The 15,229-nt window shown below is 46.3% G+C and overlaps 1 protein-coding gene across 2 annotated transcripts; it reads right to left on the bottom strand.

Annotated features, from left to right (window-relative positions):
• Nucleotides 1–856: 856 nt before the first annotated feature.
• On the bottom strand, nucleotides 857–9,732 carry LOC126085792 (sialic acid-binding Ig-like lectin 13). Of its 2 annotated transcripts, none has more exons than XM_049901476.1 (7): nucleotides 9,186–9,732; nucleotides 7,907–8,188; nucleotides 7,685–7,732; nucleotides 5,961–6,227; nucleotides 5,293–5,392; nucleotides 4,216–4,297; nucleotides 857–1,936 (listed from the first exon to the last, which is right to left on the bottom strand). In XM_049901476.1, the coding sequence occupies exons 1-7, from the start codon at nucleotides 9,715–9,717 to the stop codon at nucleotides 1,745–1,747; spliced, it is 1,503 nt and encodes a 500-aa protein (XP_049757433.1). In that variant the 5' UTR covers nucleotides 9,718–9,732; the 3' UTR covers nucleotides 857–1,744. The 2 variants fall into 2 exon arrangements, with proteins under 2 accessions (XP_049757433.1, XP_049757434.1); XM_049901477.1 differs by having other exon boundaries at nucleotides 5,293–5,389.
• Between the last annotated feature and the right edge of the window lie 5,497 nt (nucleotides 9,733–15,229).

Genomic DNA, 15,229 nt, shown 5'->3' with positions numbered 1-15,229 from the left:
AATTATGAGCCCAGGAGACAGGGCTACAGAAACCAGAGAGTACATCAGCCTGAGACCAGAAGAACTAGATGGGGCCCAACTACAACTGATGACTGCCCTGACAGGGAACACAACAGAGAACCCCTGAGGGAGCAGGAGAGCAGTGGGATGCAGACCTCAAATTCTCTTAAAAAGACCAGACTTAATCGTCTGACTGAGACTAGAAGGACCCTGGGGGCGGGGGGGTCATGGTCCCCAGACCTTCTGTTAACCCAAGACAGGAACCATTCCCAAAGCCAACTCTTTAGACAGAGATTGGACTGGACTATGGGATAGAGAGTGATAATGGTGAAGAGTGGGCTTCTTGGATCAAGTAGACACATGAGACTATGTGGGCAGCTCCTGTCTGGAGGGGAGATGGGAGGGCAGAGGGGGTCAGAAGCCGACCAAATTGACAAGAAAATGGAGAGTGGAGGGAGGGAGTGTGCTGTCTCATTAGGGGGAGAGCAACTAGGAGTATATAGGAAGGTGAATATAAATTTTTGTAAGAGAGACTGACTTGATTTGTAAACTTTCACTTAAAGCACAATAAAAAAAATTTTTTAAATCACCTATATGAGACCATAGTCAACAACTACTTTAAAACAAAGATGAGAACATAAGGGGGCAGAGAAACTAGATGAATGGAAAGGAACAACCAGAACAGAAATAAGGTGAAAGTTCACGCATTGCGAACAATGTAACAATGTCACTGAACAACTTGTGTAGACATTGTTGAATGGGAACCTATACTGCTGTGTAAACCTTCACTGAAAACACAATAAAATATTATCTTAAAAAAAAAGGCACGCCTTAAAAATAAGGGACAGGTTAAGCATTAGAATTTTCAGATAACAACTTTATTGAGCTATCAGTCACAAAATACACAATTTGCTCATTTAAATGTGCACAACTCAATGGTTTTTAGTATGTTCACAGAGTTCTGCAACCATCACCACAGTCAATTTTAGAATATTTCCATACCCATTAGAAAACCTGTACCCAGTAGGTATCACCCTCCAATCCCCCCATTCCTCCCAGGCCTGGCAACAAACAGTAATCTGCTTTCTGTCTCTATAGATTTACCTATTCCGGACATTTTGTATAAATGGAATCACACAATATGTAGCCTTTTGCAACTGACTTCTTTCACACGCCCTAGTGTTTTCAAGGTTCATCCATGTTGTAGCATGTATCACTACTTCAGTCCTTTTTATGGCTGAATAATATTCCACTGTATGGATAGACCACATTTTGTTTATCCATTCATCAGTTGATAGACATTTGGGTTACTTCCACTTATTGGCTATTATGAAGAGTACTGCTATGAATATTCATGTATAAGTTTTTGTCTGAGTGGTGTACACATTTAGTACACTTTTTTCCAAGGTGAAACTTTATAGTGATTTCATTGATACCTACTCATAAATAGTTGAGTTTCAAATGTACTATTATCAGAGACACCTTTATAATTTTTAAATATATGTCACCAGTTGGTTTCCAGTCTTTACAAAAGCAGACTGCCATAATTTTCTCCCACAGAGCAGCTGGTGGGTTTGAACCACCAACCCTTCAGTTAGCAGCCTAGCACATAACCTTTGCGCAACACCCATGCAGTAGTTTATCCTGTTCTTGTGGAGAGCTGTTGACTTAGGAATCCCCCTCAAGTATCCCTTTTCAGGGTAGCCCTGGGCCCTCCAGCCAGACCTGGGCCCTGACCCAGTCCTCACTGGTGGATCTTGATCTCCGAGTACTCTGTGGTGCTGGTGGCCTCCTGGCCCTGAGGCTCCTGGGACCTCAGCCCATGGAAGACGAAGGAGGCGTAATGGAGTTCCTGCTCTTCTTCTGAGGTGGGAGTGGCCACATCTGGGGGTGGGCAATCTGGGGGGCCGCCTGGCCAGGACTCCTGCTGGTGACCCTGAGTGGAGGGGGGAGAAGGGAATCAAAGTAGGATAATGGGAGCCAGGAGAGGGAAGCAGGCTCCACAAACAAAACCGGAAACCGAGCATTTGGTCTTTGATCCATTCATTCCACAAACATTTACCAGACCCTTAAACATGTAACAAATATTTAAGAGTAAGTAATACCTGTTTAATACCTGGTTAAGGAGCCCTGGTGGCACAATGGTTAAGTGCTTGGCTGCTAACCCAAATAGTGGTGGTGGGAACCCACTCAGTGGCTCCAAGGGAGAAAGATGTGGCAATCTGTTTCCGTTATGATTACACCCTAGAACGCCTATGGGGCAATTCTGTTCCCACGTGGGGTCACAATGAGTCAGCATCGACTTTACCGCACCCAACAACAACTTCTGGCCCTTGCTCACTGATTGCCACCAGTCCATAAAGTCCTCTCAAAACCCACTGGGGAGGTACTGTCGTTGTGGTTAGTTGTGCTTAGTTGGGGTTGAGTGTCGACCCCATGTGTGCAGAGTAGAACTGCTTCCTTGGGTTTTCAGAACCAAACCACCAGGCCTGTCTTCCAAGGCACCTCTGGGCAGGTTCAAAGTACCAACCTTTCAGCCAGCAGTCAAACACTTGACCGTTTATGCCACTCAGGGGCTCCTGGGAAGGTGCTACTATCCACATTTGTCAGATGGAGAAGCTGAGGCTGAGAGATGCTAACTAAATATCCCAAAATCACACACTGAATTAGCGGTGAGGCCTAGATTCATGCCCAGGGCTAACTCCAGTGCCCACTGTCTTATTGAACAGCTCTCTTGTGCCAGGCGCTGAACGTTCAGTGGGGTAGTAAGCAGACACCATACCTGACTTCACGCAGCTTCCACTGTGGTAGAGGAGGCAGACATGAAGCAAGCAGTCAATGAAATAACTATCTAACTGCAAATTGTGATAGGATGTATAAGAATGGAATGATGTGATGATGACAGGGATTTTCTCAGACCTGGACACTGCTCTAAGGAGCCTTGGTGACACAGTGGTTAAGTGTGCAGCTGCTAACCAAAAGGTTGGCCATTCCAACCAACCAGGAGCTCCACAGGAGACAAGACCTGCCAACCTGCTCTCGTAAAGATTACAGCCTTGGAAACCCTATGGGGCACTTCTATCTGTCACATGGGGTCACTATGGGTCAAAATCAACTCAACAGCAATGAGTTTTGGGTTTCCGGGACCCTGCCCTTAGGGAGCTTTCAATACCTCACAGGTTCAGGCATCTGGTTGCAATTGTGTTACCAAAAAAACCCAAACCCGTTGTTGTCAAGGCCATGTGACAGAGTAGAACTGCCCCATAGGGATTCCTAAGCTGTAATCTTCATGGAAGCAGATGGGCAGGTCTTTTCTTCTGCAGAGCAACTAGGTGGGTTTCAACTGCCAACTTTTCAATTAATAGCCAAGCACTTAACCATTCCACCACCAGGGCCCTATTGTTTTTGTTAGGTACTGCTGAGTTGGTTCCAATTCATAGCTAGCTGGCTGGAGTATCAAGGAGTGTCTGTAGCTGGGACACAGGGTGGGGGCACGGTGGGTGGGAGACAGGGAGAAGGAAAGGTGAGACACCTTTACGGTCAGACCCTGTCAGGCCTTGATGGGAATTAAGGAGTCTGCACTTGACTCTCTAGGCAATAGGGAGGAGCCTGAGGCTTGTAAGCTCAGGGGTAAGGGGGTGTGCACTAAAGAATTGGTGTCAGGAGCGATGGTGGTCTTGAGTCTCAAATTTGCAGCTGATGTCAGAATTGGGGTGTCGTGGTTCCCCCAGACTTGTGGGTGGTATCAAAAGTGAGAGTGGTTTATGGTTATGCCAAATTTGCAGTTGGTATCAGAAGTGAGAATGGTCTTGGAGTCCTTCAAATTTACAATTGGTGTTAGAAGCGAACATGGTTTTGGGGATTCTTGAATTTCTGTTGACACTAATTATTCTGGGGAGATCCCTCTGGCTTTTTGTCTTGGGGAAGCGGAGAGACAGTGGGCCAGGGGTCCAGATACAAATGAGGAGGTGGGAACAGAAAGGGCCCAGGTGGAGCTCAACAGGCCTTGGTGATCCTCCAGCTCTGGGAGACAAGACAGGAGGCAGAGGGAGGTGACCCCTGAGTCACTGGACTGGGCGACCGGGTTGATGGGACCCCAGGAGAAAAAGCCTACTGGGGCAAGATGATAACCTAAGTCATCAGAGGAGGCTGGTGATGGTCAACCAGGGGAGATAACCAGATGGGACCACCATGGACAGAGGACTCATCACTCACCCAGGCAATGGTGCCCAAGACAGAGGAAGCATCTGATCCTGCAGCTGCTGTCTTGGTTGCCTTCTTCCTTCGGGTCTTCACTCTGAGGGAGGAGCCCAGGACCTTCAGGCGACTGGCTCAGGGCTTCGGGTAGGACTACTGCTCCCTCCTTAAGAGGCTAGAAGGGCTAACCCAGGCCTGGAGGGGAGTGGGCGCCATGTCTAGCCCGATGACTTTTACTAGGAAAACACGAGCTCCCTCCTCGAAGGCTGGGCTCAGGGGTGGGAATTTACCCTGCTGAATCTCTTCCCACTTGACATGGAGTTGATTCCGACTCACGGTGAACCTATGTGAGTCAGAGCAGAGCTGTGCTCCAAAGGATTTTCAACGCTGTGACCTCTCAGAAGCAGATTGTCAGGCCTGTCTTCTGAGGCGCCTCTGGATGAATTCAAACCACTAACCTTTCAGTTAGCAGCTAAGCACTTAACGGTTTGCAATACTCAGGGATTCTTTGAATCTCTGCCAGGGGCTTAATTTTTCAGGAGTCCCTGGGTAGCACAAACAGTTAAGCACTCAACTGCTAACCAAAAGCTGGTGGTTTGAACCAACCTAGAGGTGCCTGGAAAGAAAGACCTGGCCATCTACTTCCAAAAAATCAGCCATTGAAAACCCTATGGAGCACAGCTCTACTCTGACACACATGGGGCCGCCATGAGTTGGAATTGACTCGACGGCAACTAGTCTGGTTTTTGGTTTTTGGTTCTCAAGTTCCTAGGTCCCTGGATGGCACAAATGGTTTGCACTCAGCTACTAACAGAAAGGTTGATGGTTCAAATCTACCCCTGCAGCACTGTGTAAGAAAGGGTGGCAATCTGCTTCTGAAAAATCAGCCATTGAAAACCCTGTGGAGCACAGTTCTACTCTGATACACATGGAGTCTCCAGGAGTTGGCATCAACTCTGTGGAAACTGGCTTTCTGAATCTCTGGCCCAAGACCCGATTTTCACAGCAACCACTGCCCCATTCAGATTCCTCCACCTGGGACTCTCAGGGGCTCCAGGGCCCACACCCCCTCCCACCCCAAGGGAGGACACTCACATGAGGAAGATGAGGCAGGGACAGAGAAAGAGCAGGGTGGTGAGGCCAGCTCCCATGAAGGCCGCCTGGACAAATTCTCCCCCACGTTCACGTTCCCCTGCTGACGAACCAGTTTTAGGGCGCCTTCCCTCTGAGCCCAGGACCCTCGAGACCCTCCTCCCATAGAATGTGAGCTCTCATTTTCATTACCCTTCAGCCCTCAACACCAAACACACCACTTCCCTCCAGCCACAGCCCCCTTGCCCCGAGTTCTAGAATTGACACTCCTTGCCCCCAAGCCTCAGCCCAAGCCGACCCCCAGACCTGGCAGCAGCAGGAGACACTGTGGGCGCCTTGGTCGTTCTGGGCCTCGCAGTGGAGTCCGAGGCCAGGGCTGAGGCCCCCACCCAGCCTCAGGGAGCTATTGGCCCAGGGCCGGGTGGAGCTGGAGGTGACCCTGACAGAGGCGTTGCTGCTATTCCCCTCTATCAGCCAGTTCCCAACCCGCCAGCGCAGGGAGGGGGCCGGCCAAGCTAGGGCATAGCAGCTGCAATGCAGACCTTCCTCCTCCCCGTAGCAGGAAAGGTGAAGCAGCTGAGGGGTGTCTATGCAGAGGGAGGGGAGGGCTCAGCAAAGGTCCCTCCCAACCAGGACCTGGAAGCCCTACCTCCAGGGGTCCCCACACTCACAGAGCACAGAGAGGCGCAGAGAGACGTGCTGGGAGCCCAGCCGGTTCTGAGCTCGGCAGGTGACCTCCCCTTCGTCCTCCTTCTGAATCCGATGAAGTTCCAGGACACTGGGGTCCCAGGGCTCTGAGGGGCTAACGGAGCGTCTCCCCCTGGCCCAGCTCTGAGTGGCAAGGGGGTTGCCGTCAGCAACACAGAGGAGGCGCAGGGATTCCCCTTCCAGGATTGGAAGAGATGAGCCGTTTCCCAGGTATTCTAGATATTTCAGTTCTGGGGGAAAAGAGAGAGACAAAGAGACTGAGAGAGAGACAAAGAGACTGAAAGAGAGACAGAGAGATGACAGAGAGACAGAGACAGAGAGACAGACACAGAGACACAGAGAGAGCTGATCCCAGGCCTGGGGCTCTGAAGCTCTATCTCCTTCTCACCATTTAATGTATTATTTATTTATTTATGAATGGGGGACAGGGATCCCCACAGGCCATTTTTTAAGCAGCATTATTGAGATAAAATTCACATATCATAGAATTTTTTTTTTTGTATTTTTTGGTAAATTCAGACATGCAATAACGCATTGCCGTGGAGTCCGTTCCAACTCATGACGCCCCCGTGTGTTACAGAGAACTGTGCCCCTTAAGGTTGTCTTGGCTGTCATCTTTACAGAAGAAGATCGCCAGGTCTTTCTTCCACAGTGCTGCTGGGTGGGTTCCAACTGCCAACCTTTAGGTTAGTAGTCAAGCGCAATCTGTTTGCGCCACCCGGGGCCTTACCACCCATAGAAAGTGTACAATTCAACAGTTTTTAGTCTATTCGTAGAGTTGCACAACTGTCGCCACAATCAACTTTAGCACGTCTTCAACACCCTAAAAGGAAACCCCCCGCCCATTAAGCAGTCACTCCCTACTTCCACCCCAACCTCATCAGAGCTGAAAACCAGCCCTCATTGTGACCCCGTGTGTGTCAGGCAGAACTGTGCTCCATAAGGCTCTCAGTGGCTGATTTTCAGAAATAGAGCATCATGTCTTTCTTCCAGAGCACCTCTGGTTGGACTTGAACCACTAACTTCTGGGTCAGCAGGTGAGCGTGTTAACCGTTTACCCCACCCAGGGACTGCCCTTGTTAATGGTCCCTCCTGAGAACAGGCAGCCTCACCGTAAAACATTCTCTGAGCTACTATCCGAGCTCACCGCCCTATCATCCCGCTTCCCCACACTTTTTCTCTAGCCTTGTTTACTCTCTAGTCTCTAGAAAAGAAAAATACTTTCTTCTAACTCTTGAGACGTTGGTGGATTTCTGAGTGTTCTCCCTATTACAGTAGTTCTCTCTCCCTATCAAGTCTGGACCAGCAAAACCTATGCCATCTCAGCCATTCCTACATGCACAATTCAGTGTCACTGATGACATTCTCCAAATCACTGCCCTTTTCCAAATCATTCCACCACCATGAACACAAACTCAGTGCCTCTAATATCGCTGTTAGTCACCCTGGGGTCGATTCTGACTTATGGTGACCCCATGTTTGCAGAGTAGAACTGCTCCATAGGGTTTTCAAGGCTGAGACCTTCAGAAGCAGATCTCCGGGCCTGTCTGGGCACCTCTGGGTGGGTTCAAACTGCGAACATTTTGGCTGGTACTCGAGTGCTTAACTGTTCCCGCCCCCCAGGGACTCCTGCCCCCTAATGGGTCCTGCTCCCATCACAGTCACAGGGAGGGGGCTTCAGTCCTACCTGTGCATTTTCCCCGGAGCAAGCCGATGGTCAGGCTCTGGGGCGCATCTGGCACAGAGAGATGGGGTGTGGAATAGAATTAGAGGGGCCCTGTCCCCCAGGGAGCTACAGAAACAGGAAGTGAAGGAGGCGTGTGTCCTTCCTGCAGCCCTGCATGACAACCCATGACCCTAGGATGCAGGCACCAGTTCCCCCTGCCCCCGTTCCTCCGCAGGCTCTCACAGGAAACATTGAGCGTGACGGTCCTCTGTGTGGTCACCCCAGCTCTGGGGAAGGTCACCTGGCAGGTGAGGTTGGTGCCATGGTCCTCCGGGCCAGGGGTCAGCATGATCACCGAGGAGCCATAGGCCTCAGAGTGAGATCCCTGGGACCCGAGGGCAGCGCCCATCCAGGAGAAGGTGGGGGGTGTCCCCTTGTCACAGGCCCAGGGCACAGAGCACGTCACATGGCTGCGGCAGCCAGACTCCAGGGATCCCATGATGATATCAGGGACATTTGTCAGTGCTGGGAGGAGAGAAGAGGAGAGAGAAAGTTCTGGAACTAGAGAATGGTGATGGCTGTACAATGTTGTGAACATACTTGATGTTGTTATCTGCCATCAGCCCCAACTCATGGACCCCAGGCACAATGGGATCAGACCATTGTGATCCGTAGGGTTGGCACTGGCTGATTTTCAGAAATAGATCTCCAGGCCTTTCTTCCTAGTCCGTCTTAGTCTGGAGGCACCTCTGAAGCCTGTTCAGCATCACAGTGACACGCAAGCCTCCACTGACAGACAGGTGGTGGCTGTGCGTGAGGTACATACGCCAGGAATTGAACCCAGGTCTCCTGCATGAAAGGCGAGAATTCTACCACTGAACCACCACCGTCCCCTCTGAAGGTCCTTGTTATTATTGGTAGTTGCTGTCAAGTTGGTAGTGACTCATGGTGACCCCATGTGTGCAGAGTAGAACTTCACTCCATAGGGTTTTCAAGGCTGTGACCTTTCAGAAACAGATCACCAGGCCTTTCCTCCAAGGCACTTCTGGGTGGATCTGAACAACCAACCTTTCAGCTAGTAGTCCAGGGCTTAACAATTTGCACCACCCAGGGACTAAATGCCACTGAACTGTACATTTTTAAATAGTTAAAATGATACATTTTATGTTAAGTGTGTTTTATCACAATAAAAAGCGATTAAAAAAACATTAAACAACTTTCAGAAAAGGAGGGTGAGAATGGCTGCACAACTCGAAGAATGTCATCAAGGTCACAGAATTGTACATGTAGAAATTGTTGAATTGGTGTATATTGTCCTGTGTATATATATTCTCAACAGCAACAAAAAATGAAAAATAAAGGAAAAAAAAAAAGCTTTGCAACAGAGACACAGGACCCCACTATGTGCCCCTGAGAGGCTTCTACCCACCCCTGAACCAACCATGCTCCACCATCCCCCCTGTAAAGCTGAGGAGCGAAGGTCCCCTGTCCCTCAAGTCGATTCCTTGTGAACCTTCTGTACCTGTCACCTTCACCGTGAGCAGCGCATCCTTGTAACTGTACTTCTCCCTTCCTCTCTCCAACCGGAAGATGTATTTCCCACTGTCGCTCTTCTGGGCCCCTGTGATGTACAGGGAGCAGTTGTTGGCCTGGGGGTCCCCGAGGAGCTGAAATCGGCCTTTGGTCTCCTCTTTTACTTCCCTCTGTGGATTGTTTGTGGCCACTGGAACATCTCGTTCGGGATTGATGTTATTGGGCCCTTGCCGGAACCAGTAGACGAGAACTGGGTCAGAGTCGATCCAGCCATCTGGGGGGTAGGAGAAGGTACAGGGTATGAAGACACACAGGCCCTCCTGCACCATCATAGGCTTTGGCACCTGCAGCTGGTGTCTGTCATACAGATGCCAGGACGATAGGGAAGACCGAGGATGAGTGGGAGCCCCAGCCCCTGCCTGGGACCCCCAGCTCCCAGCACACTCGATCCCCCACAACAGCCGCAGCAGTAGCTTCAGCAGCAGCATCTCTGCAGTTGGAGGAGCTGGACCTGGCACCATCTGGCTTCTGGGTCCGTCTGTCTCTCTGGGCAGGAAGCTCTGACAGTAAGCCGCAGGCAGGGAAGGGGAGGGACTGTCCACAAAAGAGGAACCTCTGCGGTCCAAGGTTCCTGGGAGATCAACTACCTATTCCTACTTCCCCTACCTCTTCCTACTTCTCCTAGACACATCCAAACACTTTGAGAGAGCAAGTTGCTGGGGCTGATGGCTGGGGACCATGGTCTCAGGGACACCTAGGTCAAATGGTATAACATAGTTCATCAAGAAAATGTTCTAGGAGGCTGGGCCAAATGGTGGAATAGCCAGATGTTTCCAGTGATCCCTCTTACAACAAAGACCCGAAAAATTAAGTGAAACGAGTATTTTTATGACAAGCTAGGAGCCCTGAGCATCAAAGGCAAGCTTAGAAAACGAACAAAGGAGGAAGAGACGGTTTAGAAGCGGAGAGGAGTTACCGGACCTGAATCCCAGGGAGCCCCCAGGCACCATTCCCGGAGCGGGCGGTGGTGGGCTGGTACTAAAGTTTGGCCACAGTTGCCTCAGGAAGAAGCAGCCAGCCACACAACCTACTCATACCTCCAGAACCAGAGAAGAACAGCTCTCTCAGCAAAAGCTAAGTACTTGTGTATATTTTACTGCGCCCCCACTCCACGCCCCTGCCGCCCCCAAGCCGGCTTCAGTGGCTGTTGATTTCCCTGGGCCTGAGATAGGCCCATTTGAGCCCCCGAGCTATGCTCCCGGACTTGGAGAAGGAATAAATGCACAACTGGGCAGGAGGGGAATAATTTGCCAGCTCCACTAACCACTAGCCAGGGGAGCTCAAGACAGAAGCGGCTCCCTTCCAGGCATAAACGGTTCACACACTTTGAATACCTTTCCCCGCTGCGTGGACCTTGCTGGCAGACTATGACTGTTTCAGCTGTGCGGTGGAGAGGTGGGTGTTTGATATTTGACACGGCTTTGCCTATTAGACAGGGTCCTCACCTACCCACATCAGGGGCCTAAGGACTGGTGGTTCCTCTCAGGTCACCCAGCCTCCGCGACAGGGGTCTAAGGATAACTGGTACCTCCCAGTCCTTACAACCTAAAACTTTGGTTGCCCATGGTCCGTTTGCAGAACCCACTCACCTGTGTGTTCTAGGGAACAGGGACGTGCTTTCCTCAGAGACACTCAGGGGATGGTTCTCAGCCCCCTGCCTTGTTCAGAGCGTGACCCCCTGCTGCAACCAGATACCAGTACCTACACCAAACACCCCTGCCCCTTTAAGACTGTAGGATAGAGCCTGTACCACACACTTGATGACCAGATTCCTGGACACCTGAGCTGAATCCACACAAGAAAAGTGAATGGATTCATAAGCTCATATACCTGATAACAGCTCTAGCCATCTGGGGACAGGACGTCAGATCTCCAAAGATGAAAATAATCAAGCTAGCTCACTCGAGCAACCTATTTAGGCATATCAAAACAAAACAAAGTGAGAAACTAGGATACAGTAAGCAAACATAAAATAAACTAATACGGTAACTTATAGATGGCTGGGAGACAACAGTCAATATCAAACCACATAAAGAAACAGACCACGATCACTTCAACAAGCTCTCAAAACAGAGAATCAAAGGATCTTCTGGATGAAGGTGATTTCCTGGAATTACCAGATTCAGAATTCAGAAGATTAATATACAGAACTCTTCAAGACATAAGGAAGGAGATCAGGCAATATACAGAACAAGCCAAGGAACACACAGATAAAACAGTTGAAGAAATTAAAAAGGTTCTTCAAGAACATAATGAAAAATTTAATAAGCTGCAAGAATCCATAGAGAGACAGCAATCAGAAATTCAGAACATTAACAATAAAATTACAGAATTAGACAACTCAATAGAAAGTCAGAGGAGCACAATCGAGCAAGTGAAAGGCAGAATTTGGGACCTTGAAGATAAAGCATTTGGCACCAACATATTTGAAGAGAAATCAGATAAAAGAAATTTAAAAAATGAAGAAGCCTTAAGAATCATGTGGGACTTTATCAAGAGAAATAACCTATGAGTAATTGGAGTACCAGAGCAGGGAGGGATAACTTCCCTGATATCGTGAAAGACGAGAAGATTTCAATCCAAGATGCTCATCAACTCCACATAAGGTAGATGTTAAAAGAAAGTCACCAGGATACATAATCAAACTTACCAAAACCAAAGATAAAGAGAGAATTTTAAGAGCAGATAGGGATAAATGAAAAGTCACCTACAAAGGAGAATCAATAAGAATAAGGTCGGACTGCTCGGCAGAAACCACGCAGGCAAGAAGGCAATGGGATGACTTATATAAAGTTTTGAAGGAAAAAAACTGCCAGCCAAGAATCATATATCCAGCAAAGCTGTCTCTCAAAGATGAAGGTGAAATTAGGACATTTCCAGAGAAACAGAAGTTTAGGGATTTCATAAAAACCAAACCAAAACTACAGGAAATAGTAAAGGTTAGAAAATCAATAATATCAGGTAACAACCCAAGACTAGAACACTGGACAGAGCAAGCAGGCAGGGAAATCACAAAAATAAATCAAGATAAAAAAATGCTCAAAATGGGGAAACAGCGATGTTATTATGTAAAAGACCACATTAAAATAATAAAGAGGGACTAAGAAATGCAGTCATAGATCTTTCATATGGCAAGGAAGACAAGGCGATATAAAGAAATAAAAGTTGGGTTTAAACTTAGAAAAATAGGGGTAAATATTAAGGTAACCACAAAGGAGACTAACTATCCTACTCATTAAAATAAAAGAAAAGAAAAAAATGGAGACTGAGCAGAAACAAAATAAACAACAAAGAATATGAGGAAAGGACAGTATATAAAGATAATCTACTCAGCACATAAAATTAAGTGGGAAAAAGAAACTGTCAACAACACACAAAAAAAGACATCAAAATGATGCCACTAAATTCATACCTAGCCATAATTACGCTGAATGTTAATGGACTAAATGCACCAATAAAGAGACAGAGAGTGGCAGAATGGATAAAAAAACATGATCCGTCTACATGCTGCCTACAGGAGACATACCTTAGACTTGCAGACACAAATAAACTAAAACTCAAAGGATGGAAAAAAATATATCAAGCAAACAACAATCAAAAAAGACCAGGAGTGGCAATATTAATTTCTGACAAAATAGACTTCAAAGTTAAATCCACCACAAAGGATAAAGAAGGACACTATATATTGATTAAAGGGACAATATACTAGGAGGATATAACCATAACTAAATATTTATGCACCCAATGACAGGGCTGCAAGATACACGAAACAAACCCAAACAGCACTGAAAAGTGAGATAGTCAGCTCCACAATTATAGTAGGAGACACCAACACACCACTTTCGGTGAAGGACAGGACATTCAGAAAGAAGCTCAATAAAGACATGGAAGATCTAAATGCAACAATCAATCCACAGAACACTCCATCCAACAGCAGCCAAGTATACTTTCTTTTCTAGTACACGTGGAACATTCTCTAGAATAGACCACATATTAGGTCATAAAGCAAGCCTTAGCAGAATCTAAAACATGGAGATATTACAAAGCATCTTCTCTGACCATAAGGCCATAAAAGTGAGAATCAACAACAGAAAAAGCAGGGAAAAGAAATCAAACACTTGGAAACTGAACAATACCTTGCTCAAAAAAGACTGAGTTATAGAAGACATTAAGGATGGAATGAAGAAATTCAGAGAATCCAATGAGAATGAAAACACTTCCTATCAAAACCTTTGGGACACAGCAAAAGCAGTGCTCAGAGGTCAATTTATATCAATAAATGCACACATACAAAAAGAAGAAAGGGCCAAAATCAAAGAATTATCCCTACAACTTGAACAAATAGAAAGAGAGCAACAAAAGAAACTTTCAGGCACTAGAAGAAAGGAAATAATAAAAATTAGAGCAGAACTAAATGAAATAGAAAACAGAAAAACAATTGAAAGAGTTAACAAGACCAAAAGCTGCTTCTCTGAAAAAATTAACAAAATTGATAAACCGTTGGTTGGCCAAACTGACAAAAGAAAAACAGGAGAGGAAGCAAATAACCCAAATACGAAATGAGATAGGTGATATTACAACAGACCCAACTGAAATTAAAAGAATCATATCAGGTTCCTAAGAAAAATTGTACTCTAACAAATTAAAAAACCTGGAAGAAATGGATGAATTCCTAGAAACACACTACCTACCTAAACTAACACAAACAGAGGTAACAACTAAATAGACCCATAACAGAAGAGATCGAAAAGGTAATCAAAAAACTCCCAATAAAAAAAAGCCCTGGCCCGGCCTGCTTCACTGAAGAGTTCTACCAAACTTTCAGAGAAGGATTAACACCACTACTACTAAAGGTATTTCAGAGCATAGAAAAGGATGGAATACTCTCAAACACATTTTATGAAGCCAGCATATCCCTGATACCAAAACCAGGTAAAGACACTACAAAAAGAGAAAATTACAGACTTATATCCCTTATGAACTTAGATGCAAAAATCCTCAACAAAATTCTAACCAATAGAATTCAACAACATATCAAAAAAAAAATTCACCATGACCAAATGGGTTTCATACCAGGTATGCAGGAATGGTTCAACATTAGAAAAACAATCAATGTAATCCATCATATAAATAAAGCAAAAGACATGAACCACATGATTTTATCAATCAGTGCAGGAAAGGCATTTGACAAAGTTCAACACCCATTCATGATAAAAACTCTCAGCAAAACAGGCATAGGAGGAAAATCCCTCAACATAATAAAGGGCATTTATACAAAGCCAACAGCTGTCATCATCATAAATTGAGAGAGTCTGAAAGCATTCCCCTTGAGATTGGGAACCAGACAAGGATGCCCTTTATCATCGCTCTTATTCAACATTGTGTTGGAGGTCTTAGCCAAAACAATTAGGCTAGACAAAAAAATAAAGGGCATCCAGGTTGGTAAGGAAGAAGTAAAAGTACCTCTATTTGCAGATGACATGATTTTATACACTGAAAACCCTAAGGAATCCTCAAGAAAACTACTGAAACTAATAGATTTCAGCAGAGTATCAGAATACAAGATAAACATACAAAAATCAGTTGGATTCCTCTACACCAACAAAAAGAACATCAAAGAGGAAATCACCAAATCAATACCATTTGCCATAGCCCCCAAGAAGATAAAATACTTAGGAATAAATCTTACCAGAGACGTTAAAGACCTATACAAAGAAAACTACAAGACACTACTGCAAGAAACCAAAAGAGACCTACATAAGTGGAACAACATACCATGCTCACGGACAGGAAGCCTTAACATTGTAAAAATGTCTATTCTACCAAAAGCCATTTATAGATACAATGCAATTCCCATCCACATTCCAAAGACATTTTTTAATGGGATGGAGAAACAAATCACCAACTTCATATGGAAGGGAAAGACGCTCCAGATAAGTAAAGCATTACTGAAAAAGAAGAACAAAGTGGGAG

This window comes from Elephas maximus, chromosome 11, assembly GCF_024166365.1.
Source record: "Elephas maximus indicus isolate mEleMax1 chromosome 11, mEleMax1 primary haplotype, whole genome shotgun sequence".
Classification (NCBI taxonomy): Eukaryota; Metazoa; Chordata; class Mammalia; order Proboscidea; family Elephantidae; genus Elephas; species Elephas maximus.
This window is presented reverse-complemented; position numbering and strand designations above follow the sequence as displayed.

Coding starts and splice junctions, on each gene's coding strand:
- LOC126085792 (XM_049901476.1), bottom strand. CDS start 9,717: ATGGTGCCAGGTCCAGCTCCTCCAACTGCAGAGATGCTGCTGCTGAAG. Junction 6,228..7,684: donor GCTCCGGGGAAAATGCACAG/GTAGGACTGAAG, acceptor CTTTTCCCCCAG/AACTGAAATATCTAGAATAC. Junction 4,298..5,292: donor CCCTGCCTCATCTTCCTCAT/GTGAGTGTCCTC, acceptor CTCCTCCCTCAG/AGTGAAGACCCGAAGGAAGA.